Source organism: Pipistrellus hanaki (genome assembly GCF_964339955.1).
Source record: "Pipistrellus hanaki genome assembly, chromosome: 21".
NCBI lineage: Eukaryota > Metazoa > Chordata > Mammalia > Chiroptera > Vespertilionidae > Pipistrellus > Pipistrellus hanaki.
This window is the reverse complement of record NC_140523.1, coordinates 8,537,170-8,562,120: the sequence shown is the minus strand read 5'-3', so window position 1 is coordinate 8,562,120 and position 24,951 is coordinate 8,537,170. Positions and strand designations below refer to the sequence as shown.

General features: G+C 43.5%; 1 protein-coding gene across 4 annotated transcripts in view; it reads left to right on the top strand.

The window, feature by feature from the left end:
* The window catches only part of SCAPER (S-phase cyclin A associated protein in the ER), a 160,606-nt gene that overhangs the window by 49,165 nt on the left and 86,490 nt on the right, over positions 1–24,951 (top strand). For all 4 annotated transcript variants that reach the window (XM_084869028.1, XM_084869027.1, XM_084869026.1 and 1 more), the window contains exons 12-20: positions 351–426; positions 644–761; positions 1,273–1,384; positions 4,396–4,536; positions 8,032–8,187; positions 9,357–9,499; positions 12,482–12,563; positions 15,609–15,761; positions 16,753–16,860. In XM_084869028.1, coding sequence (XP_084725154.1) covers positions 351–426; positions 644–761; positions 1,273–1,384; positions 4,396–4,536; positions 8,032–8,187; positions 9,357–9,499; positions 12,482–12,563; positions 15,609–15,761; positions 16,753–16,860 — 1,089 coding nt within the window. The remainder of the gene's footprint in view (positions 1–350; positions 427–643; positions 762–1,272; positions 1,385–4,395; positions 4,537–8,031; positions 8,188–9,356; positions 9,500–12,481; positions 12,564–15,608; positions 15,762–16,752; positions 16,861–24,951) is intronic.

Here is a 24,951-nt window from a genome sequence, read left to right as displayed (position 1 = left end):
CACAACCCAGGCATGTGCCCTGATTGGAATTGAACCATGACCTCTGGGTTCATAGGCCGATGCTTAACCAGGCTGGCTGGACCCAATATGTTTCTTTTTTTAATTCACTTGATTTGTCTCTGCTATTAAATGGCAAGTAGATTTGTCTTCCTCTTAAAATGTTTACACTACGGCATTTTTGGCTTGGTTATTATGGTGAACATAAGGGGTCTGTGCTTTGTTCTGGTTTTGAGCTAGTTATTAGATGAAATGTACTAGCATAAGCTGGGAAATTTTCATACACAGTTTACTTTTTAAGGATATACTTGTGCTCAAATATTTGTTTTTGAATTTTTCTTATTATATTTTAGGCCAGCATGGGTGGTGGAAATGTGTTTTTCTGTGGTCTGTCTATGGACTGGAATGATGTCCTTGCGGATTATGAAGGTATTACGTGTGTGTGTGTGTGTGTGTGTGTGTGTGTGTGTGTGTCTTGTACAGGTAGAGGGGTCTAAAGTAGACGATCTTATTACACAAACTTCCATGTAAAATAAAAAGTTAGGAGTAAGAATGCTGATGCCTTTTAAAAGTCTGTCCTCGATTTTGTTAGCTTTACAGAACTATGTGCTTAAAGAGTAACAGTGGTTTCCTTTTTCATGAACAGCTCGTGAATCTTGGCGCCAAAATACATCCTGGGGGGATATTGTAGAGGAGGAGCCTGCGAGACCTCCAGGACATGGAATTCACATGCATGAGAAACTCTCCTCCCCGTCTCGCAAAAGGTCTGGCCTCGGAAAGTTCATTTAAGATATTTCGCAGGAGGGACACTAGCCGCTCTCAACTGTCCAGTAGAGTTGCCGTGTAACTTTTTTTAAAAAAAGAATATATATTTTATTGATTTTTTTACAGAGAAGAAGAGAGAGGGATAGAGAGAAACATCGATGAGAGAGAAACATCCATCAACTGCCTCCTGCACGCCCCCTACTGGGCATGTGCCCACAACCAAGGTACATGCCCTTGACTGGAATCGAACCCGGGACCTTCCAGTCTCGCAGGCTGACGCTCTATCCACTGAGCCACACCGGTTTCAGCTGCCGTGTAACATTTTAAGACACGTGACTCAGGACAGTTCAGATTCTCTGAAAAGTGACAGTGTTTTCCTGCCATGTTAGACCGAAATTATCTTTGTGTACTTTTTGCATTTATTTTTAGAATTTGGAAGACGAAAGAGAATATTTTTGGTTTTTATCATGTAAACATTCGTGTCGCCTGTTTATTTGCTTGTATTAATAGAACAATTGCGGAATCGAAGAAGAAACATGAAGAAAAGCAGATGAAGGCACAGCAGCTAAGGGAAAAGTTACGGGAAGAGAAAACATTAAAGCTTCAGAAATTGTTAGAAAGGGTGAGTTTTTAATATTTAGGACATTGTGATAGCCTTAAATGGACGGGCTTCTTTTCTAATGGTCTGAGACAGGCTAAAAGAACCATAAAAAGAACGGAATATTCTAGGAAACAAAGTATTGATGGATGTTGGATTACAGAAGGTTACCTGTGAGAAGAATTTGTAATTCCTGCGTTAGCTAGTAAATTCTTATTTTGCAGCGTTGGCCTGGGTTATGTTTTTTTGTTTTTGTTTTTGTTTTAAATATATTTTATTGATTTTTTTACAGAGAGGAAGGTAGAGGGATAGAGTTTGAAACATCGATGAGAGAGAGACTTCGATCAGCTTCCTCTTGCACACCCACTACTGGGGATGTGCCCGCAACCAACGTACATGCCCTTGACTGGAATCGAACCCGGGACAGCCAATGTTCTGTCCACTGAGCCACACCGGTTTTGGTAGTCCTGGGTTATGTTTGCCGTTTTCGTTGCCGGTTTCCTTGGGGAGTCTGTGCACAGAGTAGAAGACTTGGGAGGGGCAGGTTTGAGCCTCATTTGGTGAAGTTGAATAAGTGGGCAGTGGTGAGAATTACAGGCGAGATTCTTACCAGTATTCAGAGCAGGTTCTTCCTATCAGTGTGACACAGCGGAAGGAACATAGACCCTAGGTGGCCGACCAAGCCAAGGCCTAGTTTTGCTACATACGATACGGTGCCTGGAGCAAGTTACTTTAACAACACTGGTTTCCGTTTGTTTCTCTGTAACATGAAACTGTAGTTATCAGCCTGCTGTGATGATTACATGTGGCAGGTGTGTAAACTGTAGCACTTCTAGGAGGCTGCTGGCTGGTGCTCAGTGTAGTGTTGCCTGCACGTGGCAGATGTAGGTTCGTGCTGTGTTAGTGATGTGTTTTCTGAAACAAACGCGCTCAAAGCTTGGTGGCCAGCAATACACATTCCTTAGCTCAATCTTTGTGGGCTCACCCAGGACTTCTGCTCAGAGCAGGGGTCTTCAAACTACGGCCCGCAGGCCACATGCAGTCCCCAGGGGAGTCTGATCCTGCCCACCAGGTTTTTTGGGCAGTGAGCGCAGCCAAGGTGTTACAGTAGGAATTAGTAGTTCATATAGTCCGGCCCTCCAGGTCTCTGAGGGACCGTGATCTGGCCCCCACTTTAAAAAGTTTGAAGACCCCTGGCTCAGAGTCTCATCGGGTTAGTTAAGCTGTCGGTGGGACAGCAGTCACTGGAGCTGACAGATCCGCCTCCAGGTCCTCCTTTCTTTTCTTTTCTTTTTTTTAATTTATTGATTTTTTACAGAGAGGAAGGGAAGAGGGATAGAGAGCTAGAAACATCGATGAGAGAGGTACATCGACCAGCTGCCTCCTGCACACCCCTCACTGGGGATGTGCCTGCAACCAATGTATTATACATGCCCTTGACCAGAATTGAACCTGGGACCTTCCGGTCCACAGACCAACGCTCTATCCACTGAGCCAAACTGGTTTCGGCCGCCCCCAGGTCCTCTTATCAGCTGGCTATAGACCTCACTTCCCCCCTGTCTGCTTGACATGGCTGCCAGCGCCCCAAGAATGTGTCTGAGAGAGGAAGGAAGAGCAAGGAAGCTGCCCGAAGGGAAGCTGCACTGTGTTTGTAATCATTTTCTCAATATGCAATATGGCCTCCACATACCTGGAGATCAGTGCTTGACATTGTGCACTGAGGTTCTCTGGTTTATTTTCCTCACCCATGTAGGTATCCCTTCCATCACTTTCATTGATAAATCCCACCTTGCATTTGCATAAAAGGTATTGTTTCAACACCGTTACATACATGCTCTCACCTGATCACCATAGTAACTGTGGGAGATGCAGAGTTCAACAGGCGCTGAGCCCATTTTGCAGATGCGAACACAATGTCGAGGAGAGGCGAAGTGCTTTAAGGATGTGTCCCCCGGATTCTATCCGTGCTGTTCCCGTGTCAGACTCTTCTAGGCGTTTAAACACATAATGGAGCAGCTCATTCATGTTGAGCCGACATCTGATTCTCTATAATTTATTCCCGTCGGTACTGATTGGGTTTTCTAGAGCAGAGTCTTTTACTTTTTTTATTTTTTTATTTTTTATTTTTTTATTGATTTTTTACAGAGAGGAAGGGATAGGGATAGAGAGTTAGAAACATCAATGAGAGAGAAACACCGATCAGCTGTCTCCTGCACACCCCTCACCTGGGGATGTGCCCACAACCAAGTTAGATGCCCTTGACCGGAATTGAACCTGGGACCTTTGAGTCCGCAAGCCGATGCTCTATCCACTGAGCCAAACTGGTTTCGGCTACTTTTTGATATTGTTTTAAGGAGCTAAAGGAAACATATCTATTTTTGTTCTTCTGGAGGCTCTTTTTCCTTTTTATCCAAATGAATGTAATTTTTCAGACTTCTCACCATTTCCCATTCTCAAGGAAATAATTACTTATCTTGAATTTGGTTACTAGAGACATTCGGTTTATGAGGCTAACAAATACACTATTTTCATTTTAATGGAAGCTTACTCATAGTGCAATATGACAGCAGGTATTTTGATTGAGCCAGGCCTAATGCACAACTCTAAGATTTGGATCTATATTGACTCAATCTTTTTTTTTTTTTTTTAAATACATTTTATTGATTTTTTACAGAAAGGAAGAGAGAGGGATAGAGAGTTAGAAACATCGATGAGAATCATCCATCAGCTGCCTCTTGCACACCCCCTACTGGGGATGTGCCCGCAGCCAAGGTACATGCCCTTGACGGGAATCGAACCTGGGGCCTTTCAGTCTGCAGGTTGTCGCTCTATCCACTGAGCCACACCGGTTTCGGTATATATTGACTCAATCTTGAAAACAAGCCAGTAAGTTAGATTATGAACGCGAGCAGTCTGTCTCTGTAGTCTGCTCCATTCACTCTTTCTACGTATAAGTCCTAAGCTGACCATCAGTCTGCACGTCTGTTAAATGACTGTGTGCTGACAGTGAGGCTGCCGTACTTTACTCTGTGTAGGAAAAGGATGTCCGGAAGTGGAAGGAAGAACTGCTAGATCAGCGACGCAGGATGATGGAGGAGAAACTGCTTCATGCTGAATTCAAGCGAGAAGTGCAGTTACAAGCAATTGTGAAAAAAGCACAAGAGGAAGAAGCGAAGGTAAGTACCCGTATCTTAGGTGCTTAGCGCATTGAATTAGTTACCCAAGTCCTTTTCACAGTTGTCATATTAAAAACTTACGTTTATCAAATGTCTATTCTGTCCAGAATATCAGAGCATTTTTTAAATATATATTTTATTGATTTTTCCACAGAGAGGAAGGGAGAGAGATAGAGAACTAGAAACGTCAATGAGAGAGAAACATCGACCAGCTGCCTCCTGCACACACCCCCACTGGGGATGTGCCCACAACCAAGGTACATGCCCTTGACTGGAATCGAACCTGGGACTTTTCAGTCCGCAGGCTGACGCTCTATCCACTGAGCCACACTGGTGTCGGCCAGAGCATTTTTACAGGCTCATTTCAAGGCTCATACTAGGTGCAGTATCTTGTCTTTACAATAATCCTATGGGGTGTGTGTGTGTATATTATATATATATATATTTTTTTTTTACAGCTTTATTGAGGTATAATTGACAGGCAATGGATAGCACATATGTAAAGCATCAGTGTGATGAGTTTTGACATGTATATATTCCTGCAACTATCATATCATAAAGATTTTAAACAATGCCATCACCCTCAAAAGTTTCTTCATGCTTTCTTATAATTCATTCCTTCCTCCAACTGTTACCGTGCAATTTCTGACCTGCTTTTTGTCACTGTAGCTGTAAACATTTTCTAGAATTTTACATTAATGGAATGATACAGTGTGGACTCTCCTCTGGTGTCTTTCACTCAGCATAGTTATTTTGATTTTATTCCTGCTGTTGTGTATATCAGTTACTTTTTCATTGCTGAGAAGTATATACCACTGAATAGAATTATCATAATTTGTTAACTCAGCAGCTGTTGATGGACATTTGTTTTCAGCTATAACTGCATTGAATATTCATGTACCAGTCTCTGTGCAGATGGGTGCTTTTATTTTCTTGAGTAAATACCTGAGCATGTATCATGATAGGTTCACATGTTCATGTTTAACTTTTTTTGTTGTTGTTAATCCTCACCTGAGAATGTGATTTTATTTATTTTTTTAAATATATTTTATTAGAGAGGAAGGGAGAGGGATAGAAATATTTTCTATAGAGAGGAAGGGAGAGGGATAGAAATAAAATATATTTTATTGATTTTCTATAGAGAGGAAGGGAGAGGGATAGAAAGCTAGAAACATCGATGAGAGAGAAACATCGATCAGCTGCCTCCTGCACATCAGCTACTGGGGATGTGCCTGGAACCAAGGTGCATGCTCTTGACCGGAATCAAACCTGGGACCCTTGAGTCCGAAGACCGACGCTCTATCCACTGAGCCAAACCAGTTATGGCGAGAATGTGTGATTTTAAGAGAGACTGTAAGGGAGGGAGGGAGACAGAGAGAGAAAGAAATACCAATGTGAGAGAGACACTTTGATTGGTTGCCTCCTGCATGCTCCCCAACCAGGGTCAGGGATTGAACTTGCTGTACAGGTATGTGCCCTTGACTGGAAATCAATCTGTGTGTGTTTTTAAAACACATTTGTATTGATTCCAGAGAGGAAGAGAGAAGGAAAGAGAGATAGAAACATCAATGAAGAGAGAATCATTGATTAGCTGCTTCCTACATGCCCTTCTACTGGGATCAAGCCTGCATACCTGGGCATGTGCCCTTGACTGGAATCGAACCTGAGATCCTTCAGTTCGAAGGCTGACACTCTATCCACTGAGCCAAACCAGTAGGGCTTGATGTGTGTTTTGCATATATTTTCTCTCAATCTGTGGATTGCCTTTAAAAAATAAAGTTTTGAGCGCGAGAGAGAGGAAAGGAGGGGGAGAGAGAGATGGAAACATCGATGAGAAAATCATTGATCGGCTGCCTCTTGCACGCCCCACACTAGGGATAGAGCCCACAACCCGGGCCTGTGCCCTGACCGGGAATTGAACCCTGATCTCCTGGTTCTTAGGTCTATACTTAACCACTGAGCCACGCCTTTTCAGTTCTACAATATAACAGTACCTTTTGAAGTCCTTCAAATTGATAAAATTCAAAATGTTGGCCTTTTTTCTTCTGTACTTCGTGAGTTTTACATCCTATTTTAAAAAGCTTTACCTTAACCTAGGGTTACTAAGATTTTTTTCTCAAGTTTCTTTCTAGAAGCTTTTAATTTTACAATGACGTCATATTCCATTTTGGGTTATTTTTTGTATATGGTGAAGGCGAGGGTTAAGAAGCCATTTTACCGTGTGGATAACTAATGTTTCAGCACCAGTTGTTGGAAATCCTTTCCTTTACGTGTCGAATGGCCTTGCTGAGAAGCTCTGGTTGTGTGTGCAGGGCTGCTCCTGGCTGGCAGAGGTAGCAGATGTAGTGACGGGTTCCTGGAGTCTTTGCTTCTGTCAAAGAGCGTAGCTCAGCTTTTACTTCCCCATTTCACTGTATTTTTCTGGCTTTAAAGCATGAAAACTCTGCCCTAGCCAGTTTTGCTCAGTGGATAGAGCATCTGTCTATGGACTGAAGGATCCTGGGTTCGATTCCACTCAAGGGCCTGTACCTCGGTTGCAGGCTCCTCCCTGGCCCGCAACCAATCGATGTGTTTCTCTCCCATCGATGTTTCTCTCTGTCTCTCCCTCTCTCCCCTACTCTCTCTAAAAATCAATGGAAAAATATCCTCGAGTGAAGATTTTTTTAAAAAAGAAAAAAGAATGAAATGTTCAACCCACTGACTTTTTTCAGCTTTCTCATTATCTACACTTTACTCATGAACACTGCTGTCAAGTTGTGCTGGACTCTTGAAGAATCAGAGTATATGAAGTTGAGGGTGTACCTAAGTGTCATTCACTTAGTATATGTTGAAGAAAAGGATTTGTTATGTAAAGTTTATCCAAACTCCTTAGAATACGTATATGTAATTGTTTTAATCTCAATGTAATTTGTATGGTTGCAGATTATAAGGATATTATGTAGAACTTTATAAGATGGTCTCTATAAGAATCCTAATTTATTGTCTTAAAGTACTTTCTGTGGCAGACCTTTATATCAGTACTTTAAATATATATATATATATATATATATATATATATATATATATATATATTTTACTGATTTTTTTACAGAGAGGAAAGGAGAGGGATAGAGAGTTAGAAACATCGATGAGAGAAACATTGACCAACTGCCTCCTGCATACCCCCCACTGGGGATGTGCCCGCAACCAAGGTACATGGTCTTAACCGGAATCAAACCTGGGACATTACAGTCCGCAGGCCGACGCTCTATCCACTGAGCCAAACCGGTTTTGGCTTTATATCAGTTCTTACTGAGGCCTAAGGATTTATTTTATAAGTGTATTATTATTCATTTTTTTAGGTAAACATTGAAGAAAACACTCATAGACTACTACACTTTTGTTTTATGCCTTCATACTAGTTTACATTATAATATATATAAAAACTGTAACGTTTATTTTTGTGGCCTACCCTAGAATTCACTTTATTTGAAATTCACTTTGTTTTTATTGAAGGTAAATGAAATCGCTTTCATCAATACCCTGGAAGCCCAGAACAAACGCCACGATGTGTTATCGAAACTGAAGGAGTATGAGCAGAGGCTGAATGAGCTACAGGAAGAGCGGCAGCGAAGACAGGAGGAAAAGCAAGCACGTGACGAAGCTGTCCAGGTAGAATTCTATTTGGCAACATCTATGGAGCACCTGCCGCCTCTTATAAAGGGGGGCGGGACGGGGGGGCAGACTCTCCCTTAAGCTGCCAGAGACCAAGCCCTGTGGTTCCAGGAGGTTTCATAAGGTGTGAGAGTGAGGAGACACTATTCCAACTCCTGGGCCATAGTTTGCTCTTTATCTGGAAGGATATAGATTTAGGTGACCAGACATCCCGCTTTTGGCAGGACAGTCCCGATTTTGAAAAATTTGTCCCGCATTTCAAAAATCAGGACTTTTTTAAAACACTGCGAGACAAATTGTTCAAAATCGGGGCTGTCCCGCCAAAAGCGGGACGTTTGGTCACCTTAATATAGATTCACTTCATACAGCCGTGCTCCTTCATCAGCATGTTTATGGAATCCCTCCCTGGCAAGATGCTTCCTTGGAGCAGGAGTTTCCCTCTGACCAGGTCCCGGAGCAGTGCATTGCCGGTACTCACAGCCAAGGCATGGCTACATGGGACAGACGGACAGACTTCAGGGGAGGGGAGGGTGGAGGCTGGATGAAAGGAGGTGAGAGATTAGCCAAAGTGCCCCACCCGGCAGAGAGACACCGGGCCCATGCATTCACCCCGTTTTGATAAAGTGTCTTCTGCCTTCATGTTGGTGACAATTGTCGGTCTCTTGGTAAACAGAGGCACAGACATAATGTACCTAGACCAGGCCACCCAGCTGGTAAATCAGGGACCCAGTGCCCGCCTTTGAACCACTATACTAACATACAATGCTCTTTCTCCTTGCCACAAGCGTTTCTCCACCAATTCCTTTATGAAAGCTTAGTCTGGATATAAAATCTGTTAACTCTGCTTTCTTTGTGATGTTTTGGTATTTCTAGAACCATTTCTAAACACAGGGCTTTAGAAGCGATTAACCACAAAACACTTATTAGGTTCTTGTGGAATATGAATAACATAGTATCTGCCGAACGTAGCATTTATTCTGATCATCATGTGTAACACTGGTAAATTACGAAAACCATACATTGCTGCTGTTTGATTTTTGTTTAAATTCGTGAAGCAAACCTTAATGACAAGCCAGGGATCTCCATGGTTTTAATACGGACGTTGATGGCAAAGCTGGGTCATTTTCACATAAACCTAACATCTTTTAAAACATTTCTGGCATCAGGAACGAAAGCGAGCGCTGGAGGCAGAGCGGCAGGCCCGGGTGGAAGAACTGTTAATGAAGAGGAAGGAGCAAGAGGCGCGGATTGAGCAACAGAGGCAAGAAAAGGAGAAGGCCCGTGAGGACGCCGCCAGGGAGAGAGCAAGGTATGGCTGCAAGTTTGAGCCTCACAGACATTTCACAGGGGGTCTAAGTTCACACCAGGCTTAAAGGTCCGAGTTCACACCACCTCTTAAAGGTCCGTGTTCACACCACATCTTAAATGTCTGTGTTCACACCACGTCTGTGTTCACACCATGTCTTAAAGGCACCTGCTGTCGTGTAGATACTTAGAACCAGTACAAGTACAGAATGCCGATGTTCAGCTCTACAGCATCGTGTTCAAGCGAAAGCCTTTCTAACATTTCTGTTGGATGGGAAACATGATTTTTCAAAAATATTTTGGGTTACAAGAAATAGAGTTTGATTCTGGCTTGCTTAATTAGCAGAGGGGATTTTAGGATCGAGTTGGGAGCACGAGGGGTAGGAGCTTAGAGGACCTTGCTGACATGCGATTTTTTTCTTCTTCTGACCTTTTGTGTCCAATTTGGTGAATGTGAAAATACACTTTTCTTTGGTGTATATGAAAATGTACTGTCCAAGACTAATAATAAGGCTGAGTAACTCTTTGCATACTTATCAGCTACTAAGTTGTTGTTGTTTTTCTCATGTATAATTCCTATTTAAGTTTTCTGTCCACTTCTGTCACTTCTGTGTTGGGATCTTTTTTATTGATGTTTAGTAGATACTAATTCTTTGTCAGCTCACATATTGCAAATAAATTCGCTAGGTTGGGCTTGCCTTTTCACTCTTTTTATGATGTCTTGATTAGCACAATCCTTGGTTGCAGTGCAATAAAACTGGACAAACTGTGATTTGTGCTTTCTGATCTGGTTTATGAAATCCTTTTTTATCCCAAGTCATAAAATATTCTTCAAAATGTCATGGTTTTTCTATAATAGCAAAGTGTGTATCTATAGAGTTGATTTGATTGTATGGTTTGAGATAGAAACACAATTTATTTTTCTTCATGTGAATACCCAATTGTTATTGAAACATCAAGTTATTGAAACATCAAAATTTTCCTGCTCATCTGGAGAGCTTTCTGACATAAATCACATTTCCCTGGATGCATGGGTCTGTCTGTGGGCTCCGTCCTCTGGTCTGGTGGTTACTTTCTTTATCCTCTGATTTAATTATCAAAGCTTTGTCATAGCTTTTGGTATCTAATGCTGTTAGGACTGTCTTGGCCCTTTCACATTTCTTTCTTTTTTTTTTTTTTTAATATATTTTATTGATTTTTTTACAGAGAGGAAGGGAGAGGGATAGAGAGTGAGAAACATCGATGAGAGAGAAACCGATCAGCTGCCTCCTGCACACCCCCCACTGTGGATGTGCCCGCAACCAAGGTACATGCCCTTGACCGGAATCGAACCTGGGACCTTTCAGTCCGCAGGCTGATGCTCTATCCACTGAGCCACACCGGTTTCGGCCCTTTCACATTTCTATGTGACTGTGATTTGCCTAGGTCGGTTCTCTTCATGATGTGGGAAGTGTTTGGCCATTATTTCTCTAGGTATTTATTCGCTCCTCTGAGTTTTTAGTAGTTTCTCAGACTTCCCATGGTTTTAATGACCCTGACAGTTTTGAGAGTGGTCAGGTATTTTATAGAACGTTGCTCAGTTGGGATTTGATTCATGTGTTTCTGATGGTTAGAGTAGGCTTATAGGTTCTGACAGTAGGAGCACAGGCCCAAATGCAAATTTCTATCCTTAACATGTCAGAGGTTCATGCTGTCCACTGGCCTTACCTCGGAGTTTGTAACCTGGGTCACCTGGTTAGGAGAGGGTCAGGTTTCCTCCTTGTGTCGTGACTTTATTTATTATTTTTTATTTCTTTAAAATATATTTTATTGATTTTTTTACAGAGAGGAAGAGAGAGGGATAGAGAGTTAGAAACATCGATGAGAGAGAAACATCCATCAGCTGCTTCCTGCACACCCCCCACTGGGGATGTGCCCAAAACCAAGGTACATGCCCTTGACCGGAATTGAACCCGGGACCCTTCAGTCCACAGGCCGACGCTCTATCCACTGAGCCACACCGGTTCTGGCTGTGTCGTGACTTTAAAAGTCTCCCTCTGCTGTCCTTCCTGGGAGCAGCCACTAAGCATAGCCCATACCTCGTTGGGCGAAGAATCACTGCATAGCTTAGTTGCAGCAAGGACGTTTGTGTGTCCTCTCCCATTCATTCATTCACTCATTCATTCATTCATTCATTCACGTGTCAGTGTGGACTCTTCTGTATCTTTTTGTGCTTTCAGTTATAGACCATTCTTGTGTTATTCATTTTCTTGCTCACTTGTTCCACATCGGACACTGGGAGCTCTTTCACTGGCCCCTGTGTCCCCTCGACATACGTACGTCGGTGGTTTCTGGGCACCGCCTCCCTCTCCGACGCTGCAGGCATGGCGCTCCAGACGCTCTGTGCTCTCCGTTTGTTCAAGGACCCTCGTTCCTCTGATGGGAATGCTGTTCTAAACTGTTTCTCTTCTCTGCGAGAGTCCCTGTTTGTTAGCCATTGTCATAATATTTTTCTTTATTTTGGCATACTTTTAATTATCTGAGCATGTTTATAATAGCTGTTTGCAGTCTTTGTCTGCTAACTCCGACATATGACTTCACTCAGAGTTTCGATTGACTGCTTTCCCCCACGCCTCTGTTTGGGGTTGTTTCCTCCTATTCTCTGGGTGAGTTCCTGCCTGTTCTAGTCTTTGGTTGTGGTTTTACTGGCATGCTTCAGTGACAGTCCTCGAGCTAATATTTAACCCCCTGCCTGGGTCCAGAAACCTGTTTCATAGCTAATAATCTTTGCTGCTTTCCAAGCACTTAACGAACAGTATGTCTGGGACTTACCAGGCACTTAGAAAAATAATTTTAAAAATATAATAATAACCCTTCAGAACAGCGGTCACCAGCCGGGGGTCCGTGAAGGCCAAAGGCTGGTGACGCTGGTTTAGAATATATAAGCCCGTAAACCCGAATCGTATTTTCTAACCACGCGGTTTGTTTCTCCACTGGGTTCGCACAGAGACCGGGAAGAACGACTGGCCGCTCTCACGGCCGCTCAGCAGGAGGCCATGGAGGAGCTGCAGAAAAAAATACAGCTCAAGGTGGGATTTTACGCGTCTTATTGTGAAATCTTTGAGCTGTCACGGAGCATGAGATTAAATTTGTACTTGTTCAGTTAATTGTATAGAAAATCAAATTATTTTATATTTCTAATGCTGCCTAACAAAAGAGTAATATGCAAATTAACCATCACTCCACTACACCCACCAGCCAATCAGATCAAGTATTCACATTAACCGCAACCAAGATGGCTGCGGCCATAGAGAGCAGGAGAGAGGCTTGAGTTTCCCCGGCAATAGAGGAACCTAAACTTCTGGAGCCCTGACCAGCCTAGGTCTCCACTCAGGCTACAAAGTTTCAATTATAGAAGGTAAACAAATCCAAACAGAAATGGCTGCAGCAGCCATAGAGCAAGCAGGGGGCTTGACTCTGCTCCAGGCTACAAAGTTTCAAATGTAGAAGATAAATAAATTCCAGATACCAGGGCCTCCGCTTGGGTCGCCAGGGGGTGTGGCTGGCCTGCAAACCACCACAGGTCCCTCGCCCAGGCCTCCCCATGTCCCAAGGGAACCCCCACCCTGATCCTGGACACCCTTCAGAGCAAACCAGCTGGCCCCAACCCATGCACCAGGCTTCTATCCTATCTAATAAAAGAGTAATATGCAGATTGACCATCACTCCAAAACACAAGATGGCTGCCCCCATGTGGTCAAGGATTCTTCCCCCATGTGGACACAAGATGGCCACCACAAGATGGCCAGCAGGGGAGGACAGTTGGGAGGGACCAGGCCTGCAAGGGAGGGCAGTTGTGGGTGATTAGGCAAGCAGGGGAGGGTAGTTGGGAGGCACCAGGCCTACAGGGGAGGGCAGTTGGGAGGCACCAGGCCTGCAAGGGAGGGCAGTTGAGAGGGAACAGGTCTGCAAGGGAGGACAGTTGGAGGTGATCAATTCTGCAGGGGAGGGCAGTTAGGGGTGACTAGGTCGGCAGAGGAGGAAAGTTGGGGGCAAACAGGCTGTCAGGGGAGCAGTTAGGCATCAATCAGGCTGGCAGCAGAGTGGTTAGGGGGTGATCAGGCTGTCAGGCATAAGTGGTTAGGGACAATCAGGAAGGCAGGCAGATGAGCAGTTGAGAGCCAGCAGTCCTGGATTGTGAGAGGGATGTCCTACTGCCCATTTAGACCCGATTCTACTGGGTTTGGGTCTAAATGAGCAGTTGAACATCCCTCAAGGGTCTCAGATTGGAGAAGGTGCAGGCTGGGCCGAGGGACACCCCCCCACACCCCATGCATAAATTTTGTGCACCAGGCCTCTAGTTTTTTGACAACAAGACATATGATTTGGCTACCATCATATTGGCTGGTTCAACTATCTGAAAATTTAATTTATTTTAGTAAGCAATTGAGGGGGGAAAAATAACCACATTTTAACATTTCTTGTTTTTACTAAGCAGTGGTTATTATAAACTAGAGGCCTGGTGCACGAAATCGTGCACAGGTGCAAGGCCCATCGGGGAGGGGGTGATCCGATCTGGTGTGGGGCTGGCCAGGGGGAGGGGCAGTAGGTGGTTGGCAGGTTGGCCCCACCCTCTGGTTGAACTCCTGGTTGAGCTGGTCAAGAGGACAATTTGCACATTAGCCTTTTATTCTATAGAATAGGGTAGTCTCACTTGGCTTTAGTGTTTAGGAATTGCATGTTTGTAGTTTGGAGATACGATAAGCTCACATTTTCTAGAAAAATCTTCACCACCAGTACTGCAGCTTCTGGCAATATGAACACTTTGCATTCTGCCACAACTATTTACATGCTGGCTCCTCACAGAGATCGTAAATTCTGTTCGGAGGACACCGCACTTGGCTATTTGTGTCGGCCTAGAACTTGATCACTCATTGACATTTAATGTGGTAAATATTTAGTGAGCCTGTGGTGGGCCTGGGAGTAGAGATGAGCAGGACATCATCATAAATTTCAAGAAACTCTTGCTCTCATGTGAGCGTCCAATGCCGAGCTCACAGTTTCCTTGCGGACGAAGGTCACACAGAGTGCCGCTGAAGTGAGGGGGGTACTCAGTCCCACATGGAGGGTGAGGGAGGGAATCCTAGAAAGTACTTCCTGAGCTGAACCTTAGAAGGAAGATGATTACATGTGTGGGAGAGCGGGTGGTAAGGCGGGATGCTGTGTGAGCCGCATGAGACAGTGTGAGGGGCGTCGGAAGCCTGAAGACGTGCCTTTTGGCTTGTTTGCTTTGTCCTCCCGGAAGTCCCTGGGGTGGGGACAGCTAGCAGCGTGGCTGGTGCGGACAGAGGACTGATGTGCTGACGATGAGCCTGTTCTCTCCCTGTGGCCTCATTCCCCGCAGGGTGCTCTGGGGGTGCTCCTCAGAGGGGCGCTGTGGGTGAGGGGTGCAAACGCTGCTTATGAGTCATCGCTCCCGGTCAGTGACACGCTGCAGGCTCCATTCACAAAGTCACGTTTTAAAAACCTTCTCAGCTTCCACTTCCTGTTTCCCAAATTTATTTGACCACAGAACCTCTTCCCCAAAGCACTTACTACAATAATATCCCATTAGCTTAAGGTGACCGGGCGTCCTGCTTTTGGCGGGACAGTCCCGATTTTTAACAATTTGTCCCGAGTCCTGCGGCGTTGTAAAAAAGTCCCGATTCTTTCCAAAAATTAACAAAAATAATATAAAACTCATATCCTGGCTAAATAGCCGCATAGCCACCGAAAACCATATATTCCCTTCCCGTTCCCCTGCCGTTCCCTAGCTTGTGCAATCTTTAAAAAAAAAATCGGGACTTTTTTAAAACGCCGTGGGATGTGGGACCAACTGTTAAAAATCGGGACTGTCCCACCAAAAGCGGGACGTCTGGTCACCTTACATTAGCTCCATGGAGCACATTGAGAAAATGTAACTGTCCATGCAGCAGATATTAAAGGTCTTTATGTACATTCATGCCCTCAGTGCAAGCGAACATTGAACTATGACATTCTGCTATTCTCTTAGAAGGTTTAATAGGAATTTTTTTGGAGTTACCAATATAATTTGCATAACGTTTCACATTCTCACCCTCTGATGTCCTCTGCAGCATGATGAGAGCATCCGAAGGCACATGGAGCAGATGGAACAAAGGAAAGAGAAAGCTGCCGAGCTGAGCAGCGGACGGCATGCAAACACCGACTACGCCCCCAAGCTGACCCCCTACGAGAGGAAGAAGCAGTGTTCTCTGTGCAGCGTGCTGGTGGGTTGGCATTACCGACATTGGGAAGCTGTAACTCTTACCAGAGTCTAAAGTATGAAAACGTGCTCTCCCGGGTTTGTAAAACTCACACACAGGCATCTGCAGGATACCACGTGTTTCTTTCCTCGTCTTTACACAGAGAGCTCAGATGGTTGGGCACCGGGGGCAGGTGTGCCGAGGACCGAGCACGCCGGGGTGGAAGCGGACCTGGTAGGCAGCCGTGGCACTGTACTTGGGTTTTGGTACCAAAAAAGTAAGGGGAGCCGAAACCAGTGTGGCTCAGTGGATAGAGCGTCAGCCTGCGGACGGAAGGGTCCCGGGTTCGATTCTGGTCAAGGGCATGTACCTTGGTTGCGGGCACACCCCAGTAGGGGATGTGCAAGAGGCAGCTGATCAATATCTCTCTCTCTCATCGATGTTTCTAAATCTCTATCCCTCTCTCTTCCTCTCTGTAAAAAAATAAAATAAAATAAAATAATAAAAAATAAATAAAATTTAAAAAAAGGTAAAGGGATGTCTTTGGGGCTGTACCTTGAATTTTGACACCTACAGGAAGTGATGCCCTGTCCAAGGTGGCTGTCACGGGGCCTTTAAAAAAAAAAAAAAAAAAAAAAAATAATATATATATATATATATATATATATATATATATATATATATATATATATATAAAATTGATTTTTTACAGAGAGGAAGAGAGAGAGATAGAAAGCTCCAAACATCGATGAGAGAGAGTCATCCATCAGCTGCCTCTTGCACAGCCCCTACCGGGGATGTGCCCGCAACCAAGGTACATGCCCTTGACCGGAATCGAACCCGGGACCCTTCAGTCCGCAGACCGATGCTCTACTCACTGAGCCACACCGGTTTCGGCACGAGGGGGGGGGGGGGGTGTTCCTTTTTTGACCAGAGGAGTCTCAGGAGTTCTAAAGACAACATTTCAAGCCTTGCAGCCTAGGTGCCTGACCTTGCCTGGGTTTTGTGCTTGCAGATCTCGTCGGAGGTGTACCTGTTCAGCCACATTAAGGGAAGGAAGCACCAGCAGGCCGTGAGGGAGAGCAGCAGCATCCAGGGGCGAGAGCTCTCCGACGAGGAAGTGGTGAGCCGCGCTTTTCACTTCTCACCTTCACACACACAGGCCGTGCTCCGTGTGGTCTGTGATTATTTAAAGCTATAGTAACAGTAGCTACTGTAATAGCATACAAATGTGGTATTTTAGTATCCATATTAACGCAGAAGTAAGAATTTAATACTGTGTTTAATACAATGTTGGTATAAAATTGTAGTAGTTGTATATTTTAACCAGAGGCCCGAGGCACAAAATTTGTGCAAATGGCTTTGCCTGTGGAAGGTTGTCCAGACTATCAGTCAGATGTTCGACCATTCTTTGATTTGCATATTATACTTTTATTATTATTGGTAATATAAGAAAAGAATTAGTAGTGATGCTCTACATTTCTTGGAAAACAGTAGACCAGGGGTCCTCAAACTTTTTAAAGTGGGGGCCAGATCACGGTCCCTCAGAGAGCTGGAGGGCCGGACTATATGAACTACTAATTCCTACTGTAACACCTTGGCTGCGCTCACTGCCCAAAAAACCTGGCGGACAAGATCAGACTCCCCTGGGGGCTGCATGTGGCCCGTGGGCCATAGTTTGAAGACCCCTGCAGTAGACAATGAAAATTTCAGCCTTAGTGGGTTTGGCTTAGCCTTAGTGGGTAGAGCGTCAGCCTGAGGAATGAAGAGTCCCAGGTTCGATTCCAGTCAGGGCACATACCTGGGTTGCGGGCTTGATCCCCACTGAGGGGTGTGCAGGAGGCAACTGATCAGTGATTCTCTCCCATCATTGATGTTTCTATCTCTCTCTCCCTCTCCCTTCCTCTCTCAAATAAAAAGATTTTTTTCATATAAAACTGTGAGATTTATGTGATAATATATATATAATAATATCCTAATTAAATGATAGTATGCGATTTAGAAAGCTTTGGAAATGCTTTATTTATATACCTACAATTATTATTTACCTGGAATTTAGATTTATGGCAGCATTTTAATAAATGTTTTCTTCCTCCTGTTACTGAGACATTACTAATCTATGAATTTCTTGTTCTTTTTTGGTATAACAAATTCCCAAAGATGAAAAACTCATATTTGTCTTGCATCTCTTAACGTTATTGTGGTTCTTTGAGGGCCATAACGGATGTAGATGCACATGTATGTTTAACCCTTTTTTTTTGAAGCATAAGCATGTATTGGAGTACACAGGACCCAGATGTACAGGTGAGTGGATGTTTACATGTGTCCCGCTCATATCAAGTTTCAGGGAATCTCGTGCACCCCAGAAAGTGTCCTCATGTCCTGTCCTAACCACGCCTCCACACGGTAACTCACTGGTCTGTGAGTGCTGGCCTCACCAGTTAGTCTGCCGGTCCTTGATGTGACAGGTGGTGTCATAGAGGATGTACTTTTTGTTTTTAATATATTTTATTGATTTTTTTTTCAGAGAGGAAGAGAGAGGGATAGAGAATCAGAAACATCGATGACAGAGAATATCGATCAGCTGCCTCCTGCACACCTCCCACCGGGGATGCGCCCTCAACCAAGGTACATGCCCCTGACCGGAATCGAACCCGGGACCTTTCAGTCTGCAGGCCGACGCTCCATGCACTGAGCCACACCGGTTTCGGCGAGGATGTATCTTTTTTTTTTTTTTTCTTTTTAATACATTTTATTGATTTTTTTACAGAGAGGAAGGGCTAGAAACGTCGATGAGAGAGAGACATTGACCAGATGCCTCTTGCACACCCCCTACTGGGGATGCGCCCCCAACCAAAGTACATGCCCTTGACCGGAATCGAACCCGGGACCTCTCAGTGTGCAGGCCGACGCTCCATCCACTGAACCACACACTCGGCAAGGATGTACTTTTTGTGTCTGGCTTCTTGCACTCCACCTGAAGTCTCAGAGGTGGTCCAGAACGCTCTGAGAAGTATACACAGTTCACTGTTTTTCGTAGTTTGCTGTCAGTACCCTCCAGGCAAAGGCCATGAGACACAAAGGTCTAGTTGAGTAAAATTGGGTTTATTGATCTGTTTAAAAAGGGGAAATGCCATGGGGTGTTATGGGGCTTCTCGATAACGTGCTAGAAAGGACCTACAGGATTTGGGCCGCGCCCAGTGATTTGGGGCAGGAGGGGGGATGTTCAAGGCCCCGGGCTTGCCCCGAATTGGATGAAGAACTACCAGGAAGCAGGCCATTCTGTGATTGGTCCTTAATGAGGGAGAAGGAACGGAGCCGCTGTTTTCTCCGGAGTATCTGGGTGTGACCTCCTCTGGAGGGGAAAGCGCAGCTGTTGGGGCTCACTTCTGTCTGATTTCTGCCTCTCAAGCGCCAACCACTTTGACTTCTCCAGCCATATCCCGTCTCGTCCGCTCAGTACGATGCGGCCACGGGCTGCGCGGGGTCCCAGGCCAGCGGCACGAGCCCTCAGGAAGGGGGCGCTCACCTCGTGGGCGGGCTCCCTCGTTTAGGGTCAGGATCTCGAGCTGTGCGGTGTGGGCTGGTTTTTAATGCCCTCAAGTAGATGTTTTGTATATTTTGTGCAGCTTTTGGAGTTCAAAGATGAATCTATTGTAGTATAAGCAAGTCCTTTCTAAGCTCCATCCATGGCACGTGCCCTGAAAGGTGTACCATTTTATTTATTTATATATATATATATATATATATATATATATATATACACACATACACACACACACACACACACACACACACACACACACACATATATTAATTGATTTTCCACAGAGAGGAAGGAAGAGGGATAGAGAGCCAGAAACATCGTTGAGAGAGAAACATCGACCAGCTGCCTCCTGCACACCCTACCAGGGATGTGCCCACAACCAAGGTCCATGCCCTTGACTGGAATCGAACCTGGGACCCTTCAGTCCGCAGACCGACGCTCTGTCCACTGAGCCAAACTGGTTTCGGCCCATTTTTATCTTTTGTGCGTATTTTTTCTGTACCTTTTCTATGTTTAGGTACGTGTAGATACACACATACTTGCCCTTGTGCTCCAGTTGCCTCGAGTGGTCAGTGCAGTAACGTGGCACAGCCATAACCATGGGCAGGGCTGTCCGGCGCAGCCCTGTGCGTCAGGCTGATCATGGGTGTGCGTGAGCCATTCGGAGGCCCGCACAGCAGTGAGGCCGGCTGTCTGCTTCTCAGAACATGTCTCTGTCGTCAAGCAGCTCTCTGCCGTATTGTTGGTGAGAGCCTTTCTTCACAAACACAAGTATGCAAGTAGCAATGTGAGCTGTCTGAAGTAGAAAGGCAGTTTTAGCTGAAATTGGTGTGGCTCAGTGGATAGAGCGTCGGCCTGCGGACTGAAAGGTCTCGAGTTCAATTCCGGTCAAGGGCATGTACCTTGGTTGCAAGCACATCCCCAGTAGGGGGCGTGCAAGAGGCAGCTGATGGATGATTCTCTCTCATTGATGTTTCTAACTCTCTATCCTTCTCTCTTCCTCTCTGTGAAAAATCAGTAAAATATATATATTTTTTAAAAAGGCAGTTTTATATTCCTCCCATGGAAGTTTCACTTTTAATCAGCGAAGGTATCTATAGTAAACATACTCGTTCTACTTAAAGTTATTACTTGTCATCTGTGATGTCTTTATATTCTGGACATCTGGTCTGTGACCCTTCTTTGACATACACGATTTTATTTATACCACCTCTGACCTAATAAAATTGTACCTTTGACCTTCTGCATTTGACACATCAGATAACTTACTCTTGATCTTTGACACATTCTGTTTTAAGCATAATGGGCAGCTGCCCGGCAAGTAATGGTTAGTGTTTTGTGTTTTTATTTTCATTTGATCAGGAAATGTTTTGTTTCTCGAGCCTTCACAAAAGAAAGGTTTGATGTTTTTCTCTTTCATCATCTTAGAATCCAAATGATAGAAGTATGTGATTTTTAAAAGTCAAAACAAATGGGTGCTAGTTTAAGTATATTCCTGTATTTACTTTTTTTTTTTTTTTCGTGCAATGCTAGAGAAATGATGAAATTTATTTTCATTAAAACTCAGATTTCTTGGTAGTTTGGACTTAGTTCACCAAAAGAAGCTGATAATGCTATTCGTGGAAGTTGTGTGAAGTACATTTCATTCTATACAGAGAATAAAGTAAAAAGGTTTTGGTGTGCTTTTTAAATTTGAATTTATGTATTTCTGTTTGTTGAGACTCCTTAGCTTTAAAAGCATTTTTAATGTAAATTATACAAGTTCTGTTTGTTAGCCTGTTACATAAATATAGAGAAAATAGTAATTTATTTTATTTAATTCATGAAAAGGAGTTTCCTGAAGGATTTTAAATTGTAACTTATTGGATGTTTACAGCTAAGGGTGGTTTTACAAATCCCAAATTAGTATACAGCTTTGAAAAATTATGCTAATTAGGTGAGTGAAGAAAAAAAGTAATCTTAGATTGGTAAAACCACAAAGACATCCGGTACTCAGTGAATAGTAAGTTGATTTTTTTGGCCCAAGTCTGTCCAGCATTGGAATGGAAGAGGTAATAATGGCTCCAGAGATGGTGGCAGTCTGGGATGTAATAGAGAATTCCTAAGAGAGCTTTCTTTTTAAAAAATACGTATCTTGCCGAAACCGGTTTGGCTCAGTGGTAGAGCGTCGGTCTGCGGACTGAAAGGTCCCGGGTTCGATTCCGGTCAAGGGCATGTACCTTGGTTGTGGGCACATCCCCGGTAGGGGGTGTGCAAGAGGCAGCTGGTCGATGATGCTCTCTCCCTTCCTCTCTGTAAAAAATCAATAAAATATATTTTAAAAAATTTAAAAAAATACTTATCTTATTGATTTATTTTTTTAGTGTATTTTTCTTTATTTCAGAGAGGAAGGGAGAGGGAGAAAGAGAAACATCAACGATGAGAGAATGATTGGTCAGTTTGCCTCCTGCACGCCCCCTTCTGGGATCGGAGCAGCAATCTCTCTGTGAGCTAGGTGATGCCAACGAACCAAGCTGGCCAGGGCCACAGTGTTTCTCTTAATTTCTTTTTTCCATTTCCAAATTTCCTGTCTCTAGATTTGACTACTCAGAACACCTCACTAAGTCGAATCAATCATTATTTCTTGCTATGAATGGTTTATCTCACTCATAATGTTCAACCCTGTTGGAGCACATGCTAGATGTTTGGAAAGGGCTGAGTAATAGTTCAGCGCCTGAATGTTCCAGTACCATATTCTGTTTAGCCATTCATTTGTTGAACGCTTGGGTTGCTTCCATTTTTTGGCTATTGCAAATAACGCTGTTCACATATCTGCGTGCTTGTCTTCCAGCATTGGGGCGCATACTCAGGAGCAGATTTCTGGGTCAGATGGTCATTCTGTTGTTGATTTATGAGGATATTCCATTGTTTCCCACGGCAGCTGCACCATCTTACTTTGCATCGCCGTGTACAAGGGTCCATGTTTCCCCACGTGCTTGCCAGAGAGTTATTTTATGTTTGTTTCATAGTAGCCATCCTTCTGGGTTGGTCACATTTTAAATAGGTAATTAATCTCTTTGAATGTATTTAAATTTTCCGATTTATTACATCTGTTCTGGTAAATTTTCTAGGAAATTATCTTTTCTTTTTATGTTTTCAAAAGCCTTACCAAAACTATTTTTCTTAGTATTCTTTGTGATTTTTAATGACTTCTCTGTATGTCTTGGTTTGTTGTTTTTTTTTTAAACATTTTTTTAAATTCGTGCCTTTATTTTTTTGTGATCATTCTTGCAAGATGTTTGTTATAGTATTTCAAAAGATTTTGATTTTTGGTTTTGTCTATCCTATCTATTGCTTTTTTATTTTCTATTTCATTGATGTCATTTCTTGGTTTTAATATTTCCTTTATACTTATTTCTTGGAAATTATTTTGCAATTCTTTTAGGCGAATGCTCGCCTCATTAATTTTCAGCCTTTTTTCTTTTCTTTTTTTTAAATAAATTTTTTATTGCTCAGATTATTACAATCGTTTCTCCTTTTTCCCCCCATAGCTCCTTACCATGCGGTTCCCACCCCACCCTCTGCCCTTACCTTCCTCCCCCGCCATTGTCCTCATCCATAGGTGTACGATTTTAATCCAGTCTCTTCCTGCACCCCCACACCCCTTTCCCCCTGATAATTATCACTCCACTCCCTTTCTTTGCCCCTGAACTGGTGAATATAATGGAATCAGCCTTTTTCCTAATGCTAAGTGCATAAAGATATTCACTTCTAAGGTCTTCTTTCACGCAAAGTATTTTCATTATTATTCATTATGTATTTTTTATTTCCCTTATAATTTTTTTTCTTTGACCCATTAGTTGTTTAGAAGGTTGATTTGAAATTTCCAAACATAGACATTTTATCTGTTGATTTCTAACTTAATTGCAATATAGTCTGAAATTCTTGGAAATCTCTTAATATAGCATGTGATCAGTTTTTTAAATGTTCTATCTGCTTGAAGAGAACACATATTTTCCAGTTATGCTATCAAGCATATTAATTATGATTATAATGAATTTCACCAACTTTAATAAAGCCGAAACCGGTGTGGCTCAGTGGATAGAGCATTGGCCTGCGGATTGAAAGGTCCCAGGTTTGATTCTGTTCAAGAGCATGTACCTTGGTTGCGGGCACATCCCCAGTAGGAGGTGTGCAGGAGGCAGCTGATCGATGATTCTCTCTCATCGATGTTTCTAACTCTCTATCCCTCTCTCTTCCTCTCTGTAAAAAAAATCAATAAAATATATATTTTTAAAAAGGTACACTACTGTATGTAATCAATTAATCAGCGTGTACTCTGAGCTTTGCTTTGAGTTATCTGTCCGACTTCAGATTAGATCAGAAAGGAGCATCAGAATCTGCAGTTTCCCTCCTTTATCATCTTCGCCTTCGGAAGCTGACGGAGCGTTTGTAACTGTCACCGGGCGACAGGGGGACAGATGGTGGCCACCATCTCTATCAGAGGATGGCCTTCTCTCATGGCGTGTCCCACACTATTCCGTTAGCTTCACTGTCAGCTGTCACTCCCAGCAGTGCAGCCCGCAGATTATAATATAGAAAACGTGCGTGCATCTCCTACCCCTACGCAGGGGTCTTCAAACTACGGCTCGCGGGCCACATGCAGCCCCCAGGGGAGTCTGATCCTGCCCGCCAGGTTTTTTGGGCAGTGAGCGCAGCCAAGGTGTTACAGTAGGAATTAGTAGTTCATATAGTCCGGCCCTCCAGCTCTCTGAGGGACTGTGATCTGGCCCCCACTTTAAAAAGTTTGAGGACCCCTGCTACAGAAAGAGGGCTGGGCACAGCTGAATCCTCGGTGTGATTCAGATAGCCGGGGAAAGTCTGAAAAGTTGCTGTCGTTACATATGTTTAATGTTTCAAAACGACGCTGTCACACCAAGGGCCGGTTCTGATAAGAGGCATTCTGTTTCAGATTGTCTCACGTTTACTGTTGGACGGATTTTTAAATTTTATTTTAAAATAATGGAATGCTCTTGCCAAAACCAGTGTGGCTCAGTGGATAGAGTGTCGGCCTGCAGACTGAAAGGTCCCAGGCTCGATTCCGGTCAAGGCCATGTACCTTAGTTGCGGGCACATCCCCGATGGGGGGTGTGAAAGAGGCAGCTGATCGATGATTCTCTCTCATTGATGTTTCTAACTCTCCCTCTCTCTTCCTCTCTGTAAAAAATCAATAAAATATATTTTTAAAAGCAAATAAATAAATAAAATAATGGAACTCTCAAACTTCCTGTTTTATCTTTTAAGCATTTCTGCAGCTGCAGCCTGTGTATTCTGCATCCACCCAGGTGCCTGGAAAACACAGATAATGAGAGTTTCTGATAAAGGCATGGTTTCACGGGTCTCTGAACATGCTCATTTAAATATGAATGGACTAAGCTTCCTATATGGTGGGTTAATTTTTGAGTAGTGTTTGGATAACACATCCAGACACATTATTTGTTATGGCTAATGCCACCCATATTAGTAATTACACACCAGCTTTCCTCTTGAATGTCTGAAGGACAATCTGCTGGAATAGTTTTTTTTTTTTTTTTTTTTAATAATAGTTTTTTTTTTTTTAATATATATTTTATTGGTTTTTTACAAACAGGAAGGGAGAGAGATAGAAAGTCAGAAACATTGATGAGA